Raw genomic sequence first — 18835 nt, 5'->3', positions numbered from 1 at the left:
AAACGAATATTTAAATTTTGCACATAAAAAAGGAAGCAATATTAAAAAACTTAGATAACTTTTAGTTCAGCCATAAATTTGAATTTAGTGCTTTTGTATATTTTTCTCACTTAAAAATCTTCATAATCCTTTCATAAGTACGAAGACAGATTGTATGCATAGGAGAATACTTCATTTTTGTTTGACAATTAAGTTACCTGCAGTTTACATCACTTATTTTTCATTGCAGAAGTTAAAAATTAACTGCAAGTTTTTTTTTCTTGCAAATTTTACAATATAAAGCAATTTTAAACACAATTGTATAAGTCAGCACAATGACCCCCGATGATATGAAAAGGCAAACATCTGGTTTATGGGCAGAAATGGAAGCATCTATTAGTTTATATGGGTGGTAGTTTGCTCATTAGAGATGTGCACTTTTGCCCAGGGACTGGGCAATCGGGCGATCGCCCGAAAAGCTGGTAGGTCACAGTGCTGGTTGGGATTTTTGGTTAAACTCTTTTTTTTAACTCGAAACACGCTCTAAATGAATATAAGTTTGAAGAACCGGCAAATTTGGCGACACCTGCGCCAAGCTTATGTTTGGGAGGCAATCAGGCACTGGATATAGCTTTAATAGCAGGAGTGCCCACAAGGCATTTTTTGAGTGGTCAAAAAGAGAGCCCCCGTCTGTTGGTTCTCGGGCCCCTTATCCTCAGTATAAGTTACAAAACATACAACTGCGATTCCGAAGTGGGCCTGCACTTTCCGACTAGGCTGACATTGCCTCTCGTTGGCCCTAAGTGTACATAAGACTTACAACATTGACTTCAACAAAATATTACAATATGAGTATTAATTTTTGAAAATTGCTTATATTATCTTCTTCATTTAATTTCACAGGTAAATTTTTCTTGACTGGAGTAGACTACATATGTTACAACATAGTTAAAATATTACTAGATAGCTGGCGCTAAAAGTAGAGTAAATATTTCCCCATTCCACTTTGATCCTCTATTTCACTATTCCCTACATTCTCCCACATCTTAATTTTATTCAAAACATGGAATAATTATAAAATAGGAAATAAAATAAGCCAATTTAACACTAGAAAGACGGAAGCGGTCATTTTGACCGCAATCGATTTTCAAATGCTCATATTTGCTGCGTTTAATTTTCAAACTCTTTTTCCTTCATTGACTTTTCCTAACTATTTATTAAGATTTTACAACAGTAATTTTTTTCCTTTTAGGATTATTATTATAGTCGCTATAAATGTTTATACCTAGAAAGACTGACTACGGTCATTTTGACCGCTAAGTGAACCGTTCTTTATGCATCCGTTTTCTTCTTTTTTCTCTTATCATTTGTGTGTACTATGGACTATTGTTAGTTGTCAGGGTGAGTAATGTTCTTTTGCGCTTGAGTGGTATCTGCTGGTCAGGTTTGATTATTTGAACTGTTAGGAAAATGCGAAACACCTGCTGGTTGTATGGTTTCAGTTTTCTGCTAATAGGGTTAAAGTTGAAAAAGGTAAATTTGAAAAGCATGTGACTGGACACGTGAAATTAATTTGGGCCTAAAAAGAAGTAAATATAAACAGATAAATTCCTAAAATGTTTGCTGGAATTCTATTGTGCACCAAAACATGTGCTTTGCTTGAAACATTGACGTTTATTTTCTTCGATGATAATGAAGTGCTCAGTTACATAATTATCTTCATAATGTCGAGAATAACCGTTGAAAAGCAAACCTGATATTAATATTAATTCCCGAAACTGTTGCAGATTTATATAGAACAGATTATGGTTCGAATGAACAGTCTGACTTATCTGAAGAGAAATATATTCCTAGCGATGAGAATAGCTTGCTTTCATGATATTATTGCGAATAATTTTCGGAGCCAAGATTTGCCGAAAATTATTGTTCTTCTGAGTTAGAATCAGAAGAAACCTCGCTAATAAAAACCGAAGCTCTGAATATAAAAAGCAGTGAAATAAAAAGGGAAAAGGATCCGACGCCCAAAAAAAGGGGAAATTTTCGAAAACAGAACTCTTATTTCTTGATTTTCCTCCAAGTCACCTCCACTGATCAATTTTGTTGCATATAAATAAGTATGTACCTCCAAAAAAAGATTAAAATAGTGTGAAATTAAACCATGCGGAAATAAAACTACGATCATTTGTTCTGATTGCCAAAAAAAAAGAAAAAAGAAACTGTTAATGGCTAATATACAGCTGACGTGATAACATAAGTATTTCGAAATACTGTAAAAGATAGTAATGTACGGTATCTTGCGATATTTAGATATTGTTTAAAACAAACACACGCATGGTTGATTATAGTACTTGTTAGTCATTATATTCTAAGAAAATTTCTTCTTTGTTATACAAATTCGCTCTTTCTCAATGCCAATTGTGTAAAGCAGTGTATTTCACTTGATAGAACATAAAATTAAAAAAAAAGCTATCTGAGACTTATTTGCAGACTAGATTACGATTAAAATGTTAAATTAAACTCTGACCTGTTGAAATAAATCTTTTGTATGGTTAAAAATCCCGAAAGGAGTCCATTTCCAATCTTTTAAGTATGGCGGTCAAAGTGACCGCTGCTAGTCCTTCTAGGTATACGCAAAACGCCGTCTTTCTAGTGTTAAAGTAACATAGGTGAAAATAACTTGCAATTTTCAAAATTGTTGAAAAAGTTACAGGATGCAAAAAGATTGAAACTTAAAACATAGCAAACAATTTTCGGCAATATAAGTAATTCTTTACCCCTCTTTTTCTTATATGCTCCCCTTTAGCTTTCAATTACAAAAAAATGAATGCAACAGCTATTTCATTCTTGCAGTAAATGTTTTAGGTGATAAAATCGCATTTTTGACGCAAAAATCGTGAATTTGGCTGTTTTGTATCAGCTTGTATCAGAATTTGAAAATTGGCTGAATTGGCGCAGATTTTCCACCCCTGGAATAGGGGGGGGGGAAGTTAAAATACAGTGGGAGTGTTTTTAAAATATTGCAATGAATATGCACACCAATTGTTCTAAGTGTTTGAATGTTTAAAAAAAAAATAAACTGGATTAAGAGATTCAGGAAGTGTGATATTTAGAATGAAAAATGTGGAAAAAAGCAATATCCCTTCAAAGGTATCACTGCAAAGTACACCACATCTGTCCAAACTGTTAAAAGTTTTTAATTGGGGCCGCAGATGGCTTTGTATTCCAAATAGATAAAAATACTAAGCTGCATGAACCAACTAAAGCAGTTCAATGGTTTTGGAGAAAAAAACTGAGGGTGAGTATTCCACAAAACTTTTAATCATAATTAGAATAAATAAGAGAAGATAGTCAAGAAGGAATTCCTCGAACCTTATTCCTCCATTTTACTTCACCAAAGGTAGCCTAGAAGTATATTTTTGAAACTTTGATTTTGGAAGCATTCCGGGAGAAAGTTTCCAAACTCCGCAATTGCAACCAGGGGTGCCCACAAGGAGGGATTATGGCGCAAGTTGCGGCATCAAAATTTTGGGGGGGGGGGGGATTTTTTTTCCAAAAGGTTTTTTTCCTTTAGAACATGAAATTTTTGAATTTTGGAGAGAAAAAATATTTAAACTCATTCAACAAGAAATAGATGCATTAATAATACTTTTTTCACGTATACCTCAGGGCCATTGCTGTTGCCCCCCCCCCCCACAGTTTTTCAGAAGTGGGGTCGCCAATATCATTTTGGCGGTGCAACTAATGAAGAAAAAGGGAAACTCTCAGTTGTTTTGAAAAATTAAAATAGTAATTATAAATGAACAATTGAAATAATAGTGACAAAAAGTATTTTTTCTGTAAAATTTTAATAGAAAATTTAACTTTAAAATATGATTTAGGAACTTCCATGATTCTCTTTTATTAAGAGTATCTAAGTAAGGGCCGCAGAAATTTATGCTTCAAACATTTTTATTAACACAAAAAAAAAGGATTCATTACAGCACACTCTTCACTTGTCCACAGAGTTGGTATGTCTGCCTAGTCGGAAACAATCTACTCGGCTCAAATTATTGTGCATACAGTAAAATAAGCATAAAGGGAGGGAGAACCGGCGCCAATTTAACATGGTGCATGCCTTGTCTCCCGGCAGCCCTGGTTATACAAAATCGTGCTTCATGGTTCTTTAGTTTAAAAAAAAAAACATAAATAAATAGGACAGCTTTATTAGGACAGCCCATAGGATAGGAGTCGCCGAAACATTCCCATATTTTTTTTTTTTTTTTTTGATGAAAAATGTCCTGAAAATGTCCTAAGAGGAGAAAAATGTATGGGTTGCCGAAATGAATTTGAAATAGAGAGAGAGAGAAACAGTTAAATGCAAAGAGAGATCCAAAGTATTGTAATGAAATGCACACCAAAAATTCTAAATGTTTGAATGTAAAAACAGTAAGTAAATCAAAGCTTGATCAAGACATGCAGGTGGCATATTTAAATTAAAATGAAGTGGAATAGAGATCTAAGGTATCGCAGAAAATTACCACATCCGTTCAAAATGTTAAAAGTCCTTTTTCTAAGGCCGTAAACGCTTGTATTGCAAGAAAACAAAAATATTAGGCTGGGAATTAGAAAACTTTATTATGGAAAATCCAAGCAAAAAAAAGTGTTTGGCAAAGGAACATTTGAAAAAAATATTGCCACAATATGTTTATCAATAATTAAAATTTACAAAATGAATCTAGAAGGGACGTAGCCAAACTGAAAGGAAGAGTGGGGAACTCAAACCCTTCTTTTACGTCCCCAAAGCTGGCCCGGAAGTGTGTTTTTAAAACTTAGTTTTTGAAAATATCCCGGGAAAACGTTCCCAAACCCATCCTTTAACCTAACGTCATTAAAGATGGCCTGCACCTGAGTATTTAGGACTGCAATTTCGAAAAACCGTGAGAGTGCTCCCAACGTAACCTCCAAGAAACGCCCTCTCAATTAATCATTCATCATTATTCAAGGCCAAATAAATTTCGTCTTTTGGACTTTTTTTTTTAATTAAACTCCCTAAGATGTCCCGAAACTGACGTCCTACAAATATTACCTAAGATATTCAAAATTTCATTGTTAAGGCTTCAATTCAGAAGATTTTTTGGGGGAGATCTCCAAAACCTTCTACCCCTCTAACATTATTTAAAATCGTCTACGGTTGCATTAATTGAATTTTAATTTTGAAAAAGTGCCAGGGGAGGACTTCAAATCTCTCCATTCCTTAACATTACAAAAAAATCTTCTAAAACAGCGGCTTCACCAAATCGAATTTTTTTCCAGAGAATGACCCCCACCCCCCTTCTCTCTCTCTCTCTCTCGCCAATATCATCAAAAATGTCTTAAATCTCGCTTTTAGTGCTTCAATATTTCAATTACAAAACATTTCTTGTCGCGAGCCCCTTCAAACCCCCCCCCCCTCCCCCCTTTCATCGAAGGTTGGCTTAAATTACGTTTTCGGAGCTTTAATTTCCGGAAACTGAGGATGCACTAAATTTTAGTAAAAAAAAAGTCTACAATCTTGTTTTTAAGGCTTCAAAATTTCAAAACATTCTGGGATTGGGTTGGCCCCCGCATCTCTCTTCCCTTTAATATCACCATAGATCGTCTAAAACTGCATTTTTTGAACTACAATTTTCAAGTTTTTTTCCGGGGGAGTGCCCTGGACTCCCCTTTACGTGTCACAATCAGAAATAATTCACAATAGGGAATGTGTGCTTGAAGTTTGTATTTTGAAAAATTATAGAACGATGACCCCGAGTCTCTTCCTCCCTTAACATCACCATAGATTGTGTAAAAGTGTTTTTTTCAAATAACAATCTTGAAAATTCTCGAGGGAGAGCCCCCGGATCCCCTCTTCTGAACATAATTAAATATGACGTAAGATTGTGTTGGGAGCTTAAATTTGGAAAAATTATCGGGAGAGGCTATCCTGAACCTCCCATCCCCTTCCTCCCAAACTTAAAATATAGTTTAAAACTGCGTTTTTACGTCTTCAATTTCGAAATAATGCAAGAAGCTAGCTCTCCGACGCCCCCAATTCTGATTGAATATTATTCTTACGATTAAATTTATATTGCTAGTACTAAGGTCTAGTAATATGACTTTCCCTGCTAAACCCCAGAAGTCAAATCTTCTTTCTCTCTCTCTGCATATTTGAACATGAGTTTGAAACAATTAAGGAGCCGCAAAAAGCGTAGACCCCCCTCCCCCTCCCCAGTTCTTTGACCTAGCGACAGCACTGGTACTCTTTCCAAAATTTAATGACCGTGTCTCTTTTTCAATGAAGGGAACATAACAGACGACATGTAGTTTGTGTCTGTTTCAAAGCTGGATCAGACAATTTGATTTCTTTTCAATATTTTTATAAATTTTCTGGAAGTAGCACAATTTTGCATGATGAATACGTGTAACAGCGATGGGAGGGAGAGAGGTCGAAAATGTTTTATTGCTTGTAATAATTCTGACCAGTAAGCTCTTAGTCTTTCACTGATTCATTTGCACCTTGACAATCGTCAAGAACTAGTTTTGAAGTTTGCGAATAACATATTTTTTTATCCCTCCAATAGACAATTAATATATTTTCATTAACTAGCTTAAGCTTATAAAGAATTTTTCTCTCTCATTTCACTTTACTCCCATCTTCTCTACCATTTTTGATTGTTTTAATTTATCATTAGATGATTTTAATTAAAACTTTCAGTGAAGTTGGTTTTAGCTGATGGAAGTAGAACAGTCTGTTCTTAAGGTGTTTAAATTATTTTTCGTAAACCATATTTATTTTCTTCTTTGTCTGATATGTATAGAAGGATATTTGATTCATTAATGTTCTCGAGTTCTGATTTTCAATGTTGATGAATTGCTGAATCCATTTTTAAGTATTTCCGAAAAATATCTGTCACAGTGTGTGTGATCCATCATCTTTTTTGGGTATGCGACATCAATTTTGGAAAACTTCCAGGAGAGCGCCTCCACTGTAACGCCAGAATAACACCCTCTTTATCAACAAGAGTCATCTAAAACTGTGCTTCAAGAACTGCAATTTTGAAAAATTTATAGGAGAGAGCTCCTGATTCCCCCTTCCTTAACACGATCAAAGACAAGCCTAGAGTTGCGTATTTGGTGTTTCAATTTCAAAAAATGCCAGGGGAATGGCACCGAAATTCACCGTCCACTAACATTATCAAGATCCATTAAAACTGCGTTCTCAAAGCTACAAATTCGAAAATTTAAGTAGAGTGCCCCTCTCCCCCCCCCTCTCGTCAACATTATTAAAAAATTGTCTTAAATTTGGTTTTCAGGGCTTCAATTTCAAGAAAATTCTGGGAGAGCTTCCGAAAACTCTCTAACAAAGGTCAGCTACAATTGCGATTTTAGAGCTTCAGTTTTAGAAAACTGCTTTTCTCCCATCCATAGATAGCACTTTTAAAACTTCAATTTTGAAGATTTTCCTGGGGCGAGCCCTATAGGATCTCTTCTTTCCCTAAGATAGTCTAAAACTGCGTTTTTAGAACTACAATTTGAAAACAAAGGAGAGCCCTCCTTAACACAACGTTAGACTACCTACAATTGCCCTTTTAAAGTTTCAATACTGAAAAATTACCGGGAAGGGGCCACCAAACCTTTTATCCCCTTAACATCACCAGAGATCATCCAAAACTGTGGTTTAAAACTACGATTTCGAACATTTTCCGGGGAGAAACCCCCGGCCCCCCTACCTATAAGTGACAAAAAAAAATAAAATTCATATTGTATAGATTTATATTGTATAATTCTAGTAATTACTCCATCCCAAGCCAGAAAGTTGAATCCCTTCTCCCTGTAATTATTCATACGTTTGAAAAAAAAAATAATAATAAGGCGTAGCAAAATTCATTGGTACCCAAAACTTGTTTACTCAAGCTCCACATTGTAAAATTTGGGAAAACAAGGCGGGTCAACAATCCAACAGTAATCAAATGGTATTTGTTAGCGCTACCTCCCCCCCCCCCCCCCCGTGAATTTGATTGGAAATTAAACACTCTAAAAACTTATCTTTAACCCGATTCGAAAGCGAGAAAATTTTTGGGGGGGAAATTGCGCCATTGAGCTTGGGGGGGATTGGCACCCCTGATTGCAACCAACAACTATGGAGAAATTCAATTTCGATAAAGAAAACTAGAAACTCCCTCTCCTCTTCATTATTTGAAACTTTGGCTTATGAAGAATTCTGCGGGAGTTCCTGAAAACTCACAACTGCATATGTAGGACTTGCGACAATTTTGAAAAACTCAGGAAAGAACACCACCGTAACCCTTCAAAACGCTCCCTCCCCATCAATGAAGATAGTCTAAACTTTCATTTATGGGCATCACTTCTAAACAATTTCTGGGGGAGAGCCTTTGAACCACCTCTTCTCATAACATCATTGGCGATCATCTATAACTGTGTTTCTTAAATTTCAGATTCAAAAAAATGGCAAGCCCCCAAACCTCTCCTCTCACAAACTGTACCAAAGATAGTCTAAAACTGCCCTTTTATAAGGACAATGTCGAGAAATTTCCAAGAAGAGATTCAGAAAACTCCTCTATGGATCATTCCATGTCAAATCGCCTAAATTAAATAGTCGGCTGTGCCGTCATGTCTCCGATTTTCTCCGTTATTTTTTTACAAATAGATATCTATGAGATAAGCTCAAATTATTTTTTTAAAGATTTTTTGAATGAAAATTATATTTTTTGGAGTCACTGTTTCGGCATAAATTTAGAAAATCTCTCTAATTTCTTTATTTTTCAACCAATTAAGCTGAATTTGGTATCAATTTCAAGCTAATACTTTTCTCTTTCAGTGTGAACGACAGAAATTATTCTGTGAATAGTTAGCTGTTGCCACTCTTTATCTAAAATCAGTTGTTATGCTTTATCATTTGGGTAGTTAAAAAAGTCATATCTCCGGAGTACCTACTATGAGCTGCATCAAAATTGTTTTGTAGCATATTGAAATCATTTTCTTGCTATGTAGAAAAAAGAAGAAGCAAGTTTTTTGTTGCTTTGAAATAAAATAATAAAGTGTGTTTTGCAGAAAATACAAGTTTTCTGTTGCTTTAAACCCCTTTTAAGCTTAAAAAAGTCCAAAAGCTTTACAGAATTATTAATACTGGACAGTCGAAGGATAAAAATTAATTTGTATCAATAGTTAATCGCTAAAACGCTGTTCACTTAGGAAAAGCATTGTGCAGAAACCTCAATTTCAGAGTTCACAAAAAAAACTTTTGAATAATAATTTGAAGAATAGTGTAAAATTCCTACGAATGGCATTATTTTGCTTTTTTTTTTTTTTTTTTGACATTAAGAGATGAAAAAAAATTGACCATTGAAAAGTTTCCATAGCATAATCTTGTTTGGATTACGTTACACCTGACAATAATCTTCCACATTTACAATAATCATGCAGTGCAACTCTAGATTTCTCTGAAGAAGATTTTTTTTTTTTCTGATTGAAGTATATTTTAAAATCTCTTTGAAACTTATTGATAGAAATTCTGATTTTCTCATCTTTCGATACAGAGGAAATAGCAATTTTTTTAATTAAATGAAGTCCGCCCAAGCATGCCTTTCATTTCACATTTTATAATCGTCGAAAGCTATGTGTCGATTCGCTTTCAAAGCGAAAGACGCGTATTGCATGAGTGTTTTTAGAGTGGAAGATCATTGTCAGGTGTTATGTAATCCAAACAAGTTTATGCTATAAAAACTTTTCAACAGTAATTCCTTTTTTTTCACCTTTTAATGCCGAAAAAAATGCAAAAAAATGCCATTAGAAATATTTTTTACACTATTCTTTAAATTACTATTCTTAATATTTAGAACACTTTCAATCAAAAGTTTTTTTTTTTTTGGTGAAGTCTGAAACTGAGGTTTTGCACCATTATTTTCCAAAGTGAACAAATTTTAGCGATTGACTATTGACACAAATTAATTTTTATCCTTTGACAGTTCAGTAATAATTATTTTGAAAAGTTTTTGGGCTTTTTTTAAGCTTTAAAGGGATTTAAAGCAATAAAAAACTTGTATTTTCTACAAAACAAACTTTATTTTTTTAAATTTAGAAACAACAAAAAACACCCTTCTATTATTTTTTATATAGTAAGAGAATGATTTAAATACGCTACAAATTTTTTTTAATGCAGATCATAGTAGGTACTCCGGAGATATGACATGTTTAATCTCCCAATCGAAAAAGCATAAAAACCAACTTTAGGTAAAGAGTGGCAACACCCAACTATTCACAGAATACTTTCTGTCGTTCACACTGAAAAAGATAAGTATTAGCTTGAAATTGATACCAAATTCAGCTTAACTGGTTGAAAAATGAAGAAATTAGAGGGATTTTCTAAATTCATGCCAAAACGTTGACTCCAAAAAATAATAAAAAAAATCGAATTTTTGAAAAAATTCTCCAAAGAGTTTAGTTTTCATTCAAAAAATCTAAAAAAAAATAATTTGAGCACATCTCATAGATATCTATTCGTAAAAAAATAATGGACAAAATTGAAGATATGACGGCACATGGCATAAGGCGATTGGACGTAAAATGACCCATTCAATTTCGAGATCCTTTAAGAATTCAACATTTCTGGAGGAGGGTCTCCAAATCTCTTTTCCCTCAACACTACCAAAGTTCGTCTGAAACTACGTTTTTAGTACTACAATATCGAAAATGTTTCAATAGAGATCGCCGACTCTTCTCCTCCTAATGTAATTGAAGATAATCTGCATGCTTTTTTTTACAGTTTCCACTTCGAAAAATTACCAGGTGAAGGTCTTCGAACATGGGGGAGGGGGAGGGGAATTTACACCTGAGCTTAGAGCCGGTTTTGTGAATTTGCTCGGGCCGTTTTAACTGTCCAATCCGGCCCCGCTTTTGCCCATTGATTATTTAGATTCAGTTTTGTAAAAATGACAATTTGTTCACGGCAATTTTTTTTACAACTTAAACTATATTCGATCTGCATTCTCATTACGGAAACTGATTAATTTTTTTACAATATAACTTTGAGTTTACACTTTTTGCTTTTACATTTACCAATGAACTGAAAGCAGTTTATTTTCTTTTGTTGTTTCCATAGAAATTCTTTTTGCTTCCCCTCATTTTCCACTTAAAGAATGTAATGAATTAATAAGGCCTTAGTGACATTAAAGAATGTGTGCATTAAAATTCCATCGTGTCTGCAAAATTTATTCAGATGGAATCGCCCTAACTTGGCCGCTTGTCAGATTCAACGTCTTTGGTGGTCAGACTGTATGAGTAGTATTAATATGGACCATTAGAACTGTTATTTACACATAACATGATGATTTCAAAATGAATATTACATTTAAATTATAAAATAGGTAGCACAAAGGAACTAACGTTATTGAATACTTCAGCAGAAATTATAATTGCGTTTGGCTACGATTAAGCCTAATTTTGCCTTCAGTTAGGCCTTTTGTAAAACTCTCCTCTTTGTCATCATCACTTTTCATTTAGATCTCCATTTCTCTGATTGACTGGAAGGCTTAGCAGCCTCATATAACAAGCTCTCTTCTGAGCATTTCTAACTATATTTTGCAGTTTAATTAAAAAGTGAATTTTGAATCGTACAAATCAAGATCAAATCAAACATTCTGAAAGTTTCAACAGAGGTTTATTTAGATTTAACGTTTGCCATTTGACAATACATAATAAGCCCAAACCCTGTGCAATGTAGCTAGAGAATTATATGGAAGTGACATGTGCATTATAAATTTTGAATACAATAGGCAACATTTTTGAACAACAAGACAAAACTTAATTGCAATAATTGTAATAGAGCGTACTGATAGATCATCAATAAAAAGTTTCATATTCAAAAATTTAATAATTTTCATATTTCACACATCTATTTAATAAATAAATATATGGTACCAAACTAAATAAAACAAAACAAGATGACAAAGAGAGAGAGAAAGATTGAAAACGAACAGAGATCAAACAAACAATACAAATTTTATGTTTCATAGAAAACAACTAGATTCTCATAAACATGGGTGGGGTGTCTATGCCACCTAAGAGCAATGGTGCACAACCTTTAAATGTTATGGAGTACCTCCCCCCCCCCCCTTGAGCAAACAAAACTAAAAATAAGCATTCTTGGAATACTCATTATTTGTGCTTGCCTCATATCAAGTGTAACAGCCTGTGCACTCACAGGCATGATTCAGCTGGTGTGAATGCACTCAGAAATTGATTATACAGATATAAATGCAATCAATTATTTGTTAAATTGACATTTTTCTTTCATAAACATCTCATCCATTTGCTTAAGACTATTATTAATTTCAAATTAATTTTATTATGTTTAAAATATGTCATCACTGATAACATAATCAGTGATGTAGCTGGAGGAAAAAAAAATATTTGAGGGGACTCACCTTAGGGTTTATGAGGCTGCACCAAAAGAAAAGGTGGCTTAAAACCAATTTACATTATATTTGCATTATTTTTAAAATAAAGATCCAAATATTTCAAGAAACAGTGTCCCCCCCCCCCACACACCTTAGGGTTTAGGAGGATGCACCAAAAAAAAGGTGGCTTACTATCAATATACACTATATTTGCATTATTTTTTACAATAAAAATCTAACCAACCCAACTAAAGTACGGTATATGATTATATTTAAAGCATTTAGGATACAAGAATAAGATTAACAAACTGTCTTAGCATCATGAAGGAAATGAAATATACATACCTTAAATTCCTCATGACATTCTGTAGGATCTTTCTGAAGTAATTCAAGAACTTTTGGAAATATAACTTTATAAGATTGATGAAAAGTATTTAAACAATTGTGTAGAACAATTTGAGCTTTAATCCTCACCTACATAAAGAATAAACATATTAGTGGAACTCAAATAGAAATTGAAGAAGAGTTAGAGAATTTTGAAAAACATAATTTTAAATAGGTTAATGTGCACTATTTAACGAAAAGATTTGTTACATTAACCTTTCTTTGCGGTTTTTAAACATTCATTTGCCATATTTTTCCAATGTGATATATACTGATAATTGATTAATTAACAGTTTCATTGTAACACGCAAGTAGGCTTCTTTAAGGAATTTATTGTTTTTTTTTTCGCCTGAAAGTTATTGCTTAACTTTCATTTGTGATGCAAATATCTTCAATAAACAGAAAAATCTGTCAGATTTTACCGTTTTCACCCTCTGCCTGACAAAAGTTTCAAATAGCAAAAACCTCTCTTTTCCATGGATAGCCGTCGCTGACGGAGCTGCTCTTGATCCGTCCTTCAGCTCCCTTTTCAAAAAATGGCATTATTTTATTATATGAAAACAAGCACTTTTAAAGATGTCTGGTCAATATTTGTAAATGAATCTGTAAGTCATCATCTCCTGCATTTTAGTCTGCTGATTTTGTTCCAAAAGTGTGTTTTATTGGAGTGTACATGATGTTGAAAAATTACGATTGGTGTTAACTGAATTGAATTGTATTGGCGGATCACCTGCCGTTTTCAAGAGTCCATCATGTTAATCTACTTAAAGTAATGCCTATACTATTCAATAATACTAGAGAAGCCAACAGACGTTATTCTGTTCAAACTTTGTACAATGAAAAGTTGAAAATTTTCAATAAACTATCAAGTGTTTGAACCGTTTTGTTGAAAAAAATAAGTAAAAAGAAAATGTTTTAAGCTGCTTCGTGTCAGAATGCGTATATTTATTACAACTTGATTTATCTAATGCCCACTGAGCAGTTGTTTTATTAACTATTTTTTCCCCGTACTTGATGGTTTGTTCCTTCAGCCATACTTAAAGGATAAAAAGCGTCCTCAGATATTAAGTGTAAAAAACTAACTACCCATCTAGAACAAACGGGAAATCCCAACGCAACATCCCCCATATGGAAAAGAATAAAACAATCAAAAGGATATCGTTTTAAAAAATGATAGAGGTAAAAACAGTTCTCTAAAAAATCGAAAATCACTCATCCCTCCCTCCCCTCTTTCAATGTAAAATAAACACATTCTTCAAATAAAATGACTAAAAACTCTTTAAAAACGAAAAACAATTCTTTGCAATTTGAAATATTTTGCCAAATAAACAAAAAGTACAATAAATTACATTAAAAGTAGCCTTAAAATGTAAACAAATGATCATGCAACTCTATTGTTTATAGCCAAGTCGCCAAGCCACCACGTTTCTGTAATCCAGCCAATCAGTGAGTGAAGTCAACTCCGATCGATTAGCAGTCCGATCTTTTGAAAGAAGACTTTTAAAACTCCATATATTTCCTAATTTGTTCTTTCTACCAAAGATAAAGATGCACTGATCTTTTGTGTGAATCCTTAAAGTATCTAATGAAAGGCTCATCTCCTTTCCTCTCATGGGAGAAGCGTGCAGTGACCACCTACAGCTTAAGGTAGCTATGGTCTTTCTCTTCTGTTGCGTCTCCAGGGTTCTATTCCATTCCAGTATTAATCTACCTGCTTGCTATGCATTCCTTTCTATTGTACCTTGTGTCAAAGTCTGAAATCTGTACCTTTCAGAATTTATCTACTCGCCCCTCGTCATTCTTGAGAAGACATGCGTGACACACACAAGTTTCTTATCTCTTGTCAGAGTCAGAAATACCCACAGTAAACATTTCCAAATGTTTTCATTATTTTGATGAAAATGTTTCAATTGCAAAAAATTCTATCCTGTCTCAGCAGCTCAAAATGTCCTCGTAACCACAGTTTTACCATAAAACACTGCCCTAAAAAACGGAGCCATTTAACATTAAAATTTATCATAGGGGCATATCTAGGGACTTTGAAAAAGTAATGTGACATTCGGAGAGTCGTGAAATCCAGGTGTCGCAATAAGGAGGTTTGATTACATTAAATAGTGCTACATCTTCTGAATACTCACAAAAGAGGTTACAATATCCTTGATAAGAACAATTAAATAATATGATCTTCATGTGCCTTCTTCAATTGCTTAACCTACCGAACAGGTTAATAAAAACATAACATTGCTTCAGACAAAGGAGATTATATGTGTATTCTATTGGATAAAAATTAATGGTTGATCTGTAAATCCATTTAAAGTTCCATAATGTATGATTGTTAATACATTTCTAAGTGAATGTTAAAAGATGAAATAGCAATATTACATGTACAACTACACAGTCCAGTCACATTAATGTGACCACCACGTACTTTCCACGTCAGAGTTAAATAACCAATCACAGAAGGCAGGTGGCAGCACAGTGCAGTTGAGCATATATAAAGGGTGAGGGCTTCGGAAAACATTTCAATCCTTGGCGTAATGCAGAAACGAAGCGATTTATCCGACGTCCAAAAGGGCATGATCATTGGCTTTTGGCCCAAGGGTGGAAGCATTTTCGAAATGGCTGAGTTTGTGAACTGTTTGCGTGCCGCCGTGGTAAAAGTGTACCGTGCATGGCAAAATGGGACTGTCCAAAATCAGCGACGTGGCAAATGTGGTGCACCACAGGCCATAGATGACAGAGGCGAACGACGGTTGCGGAGATGCGTTCGGGCAGATAGACGGGCTACCGTTGAGCAACTGACCACCAAAATGAACCAAGGGGCTACCAAAAGTGTCTCCCAAACTACTATTCAGCGAACATTGCTGCGTCTGGGCCTCCGAAGCAGACGCCTGGTTCGTGCACCTATGCTGACTGCTGTTCATCGACGACGAAGGCTAGAAATTACAAGCCAGTACAGCAGCTGGACGTCCACTGAGTGGCGACAGGTAACGTTTTCAGATGAATCGCATTTTATGCTCCATCGGACAGATGGACGTTGACGTATAAGGCATGAAACCTCTGAAAGGAACCACCTTGCAACCATTGCCGGAACGGTCCAAGCTGGAGGAGGGAGCATTATAGTCTGGGGAATGTTTTCCTGGCATTCTCTGGGTTCACTGATCATTGTGGAAGGCACGATGGATCAATACAAGTATGCATCTGTCCTTGCGGACCATGACCACCCCTACATGCGCATTGTTTTTCCTCAGGATGATGGCCATACAGCTGCCAGTGTACGTGCGTGGTTTGAAGAGCACCAGGATGAGTTTACCGTCCTCCCCTGGCCAGCAAACTCACCTGACTTAAACCCAATCGAGCATCTGTGGGATCATCTCGATCGAGTTGTTCGCGCCATGGATCCTCAACCACGTAATCTAGCGCAGCTGGCCACGGCATTAGAGTCGGCATGACTCAACATCCCAGAGAACACCTTCAGGGACGTAAGTGACTCTCTTCCTGCTCGTCTCGCAGCAGTCCGCTCTGCGAAAGGTGGTTATTCTGGCTTTTGACGGATGGTCACATTAATGTGACTGGACCAGGGGCGGCAAACAGGGGGGTCAAGAGGGGGCAGTCGCACTCCCAAATTTTTTGAGCAGAGTGATAGAAAATTATTGAATTCAATTTAGGTAAGTCGGTAATCAATGTTCATTAAAAAACGCACTGGTTCTCAGTAACTACAGTGGCTCCCAAAAGTCTTCGTACACCTACGACTTTCAACGAAATAGGCCTCAATCCATTGGTTAGAATTAATATTTCAGAATAGGTATTTAATTATAAGATCTATGATCATTTTTTAACAAAACTACATAAAAAGTTTTAAAAAAATATTAAAACTTAATTTTTAAAAAATTGAAAACCAAAAAGTGCCAGAAATTTTATCTCACAAAAGTCTTCGTACACTTTACAAAATGTCTATATATTATTGAATAATCTAACTTTTGATTAAGTTATTAATTAGCAGAACATCATGCAGCATTCATAACACCTTTTAAACGTCTAGGAATAAATTTTATTTTTCTTCTTTCTTTTTTTTTTGCGTAATTTCTGAGTAAGTGTTCAACCACACTTCGAGTCTTACTGTTTCTAGCTCTATTTTCGTTTTAAAGCCCTATTTTCGTAATCTAGCCTCCATATATCTCTAAATACATTACATTCAGTTCAAATCTGGAGATTGAGGGGGTATTTTCTAAACTTTAGGACAATTTTCGAGGCACTAGACGCATACGTTGGATACCGTGTGCTTCTTATCGTTACCTTGATAAAAAACAAAGTTGTTTCCAATAAACAAATTTTTGGCTAATAATTAAAATTGGTTTTTAAAATATTTAAAGGAACAGCATGATTCACTATTTCATCAAAAAATTCCAAACTACCAAGTCCTAATGCTGATATGCACCCTCACACTAGAACACCTCCACCATCCTGATTAACTGATCCAACTAAGTACTTAAGATTAAGTTCCTAATTTTTTCTTCTACTTACAATTATACAACAATTTAAACAAAAATGTTGAATTAATTTTTATCTGTAAGTAAGGCGTAGTTATAAAATGTTTTGAACTTATTTATCATTGATTTTGCGGCGAAAAGCGTAAGCTTTTTGCACGGCCAAGAAAATTTCTGCAGGAAGAGGTCGCGTGTAATCCAGCTATTCAGAGAACTTGGCGAGCAATTTTAGGTGAAAATTAAATTAAAAAATTTTCATTCAACTCTGCAGAAACTTTTACAGCACTCAAACGTATACTTTTCATAATTTTTTTAACTGTAAATCTCCGATCACGCTTTGTTAACTTTGCCTGTTGACCTTTTCTTGCCTTGTTTTCAATCCGATTCCTTTCTTTAAATCATTTCATCAAGAACTTTACTATAGAATGAAATAAATTAACTAGTTTAGAGACATTTCCATTCAATTTACCGCTACTGTGAGGAAAAAATCCAACTTTCGAATGGTGTTTGTGGTTTTTACGAATACCAGCCATTTTAAAGTAATAAGCCCAATATTAAGGAATAAATAAACGGAAAATTAAAGCCAAATGACAGTTAAGGGTCAATACAATGCAAAAATAATAAAAAAACGACATATGATAATTTTAATCATGAATTTATTCGAAAATATTTGAGTGTACGATGACTTTTGTGGCATGTTATTTCTCTGTCTCTTAGTTTCTGACCCATTTCAAAAAGGAGATCCGTCAATATTTTGAAGAAACCAATGGTTTGTATTTAGAATGACATAAGAATGATGTGAAAAAATATTGGACTTCATATTCGAATTCAGTTTCGAGTTACTTTGGTTTTTACTAAAAAATTTCAAAGTGTACGAACACTTTTGGGACCCACTGTATTTGATGAAACTCGACACATTCCCAGACTAGAAAAAGTGTTTTTCATTATTTGGACGATGACTTAGAAATTCATGAAGTATTTTCCTGCCTTTTTAAAACATAAAAAACTGATAGAGAACCATGGTTAATTTTGACTAAAAAAGACATTTCCTCATATAGGCTAAATATTTCATACTTGTGTGCCCAGTGTATCGATGGTATGTCCAATATGAGAGGCAAGTGCAAAGGGGTGTGGCTGCATGATTTTCACAAGAAAATTCCTTGATGCTTTACATTCACTTTGATGCTCATTTTTTAAGTGTATATTTATTTAATGACTTAATCGCTTTCTTCTGCTAGAAACACGTTTCAGCCGCTCATGCATCATATGCTTTCATAGAAACTTCTTAAAAATGCATGTGGTTATTGAATTAAAAAAAAACATATGAACAAATACCTTTTATAGGGCTCTATAATTATGCAATCTCGGAGTGACACAAGATGGTCTTCAAGTGTTAAAACCATAAAAACATTTGTCCGTAACTTCAAAGCAGTGATTTGACTACTGGAAGAATTATTGCAAAATGATTCCTTCAATGGTGGAAAAGCTCATGCCCTATAGCATGTATGACTTCGTTTGAATTTTTATTCAATCTGTTTGTATTGAGGAAAGTTTTTAAAAAATTTCATCCTA

The 18835-nt window shown here is 34.5% G+C and overlaps 1 protein-coding gene across 1 annotated transcript in view; it reads right to left on the bottom strand.

The window, feature by feature from the left end:
- LOC129216377 (proteasome activator complex subunit 4-like) overlaps positions 1–18835 on the bottom strand; it is a 119294-nt gene that overhangs the window by 35208 nt on the left and 65251 nt on the right. The window contains 1 exon segment of the mRNA XM_054850592.1: positions 12738–12866. Coding sequence (XP_054706567.1) covers positions 12738–12866 — 129 coding nt within the window.

The sequence above is a fragment of the Uloborus diversus genome, chromosome 2 (genome assembly GCF_026930045.1).
Source record: "Uloborus diversus isolate 005 chromosome 2, Udiv.v.3.1, whole genome shotgun sequence".
In the NCBI taxonomy this organism is placed as follows: domain Eukaryota; kingdom Metazoa; phylum Arthropoda; class Arachnida; order Araneae; family Uloboridae; genus Uloborus; species Uloborus diversus.
The sequence above is the reverse complement of the archived record's forward strand: the minus strand, read 5'-3'. Positions and strand labels throughout refer to the sequence as shown.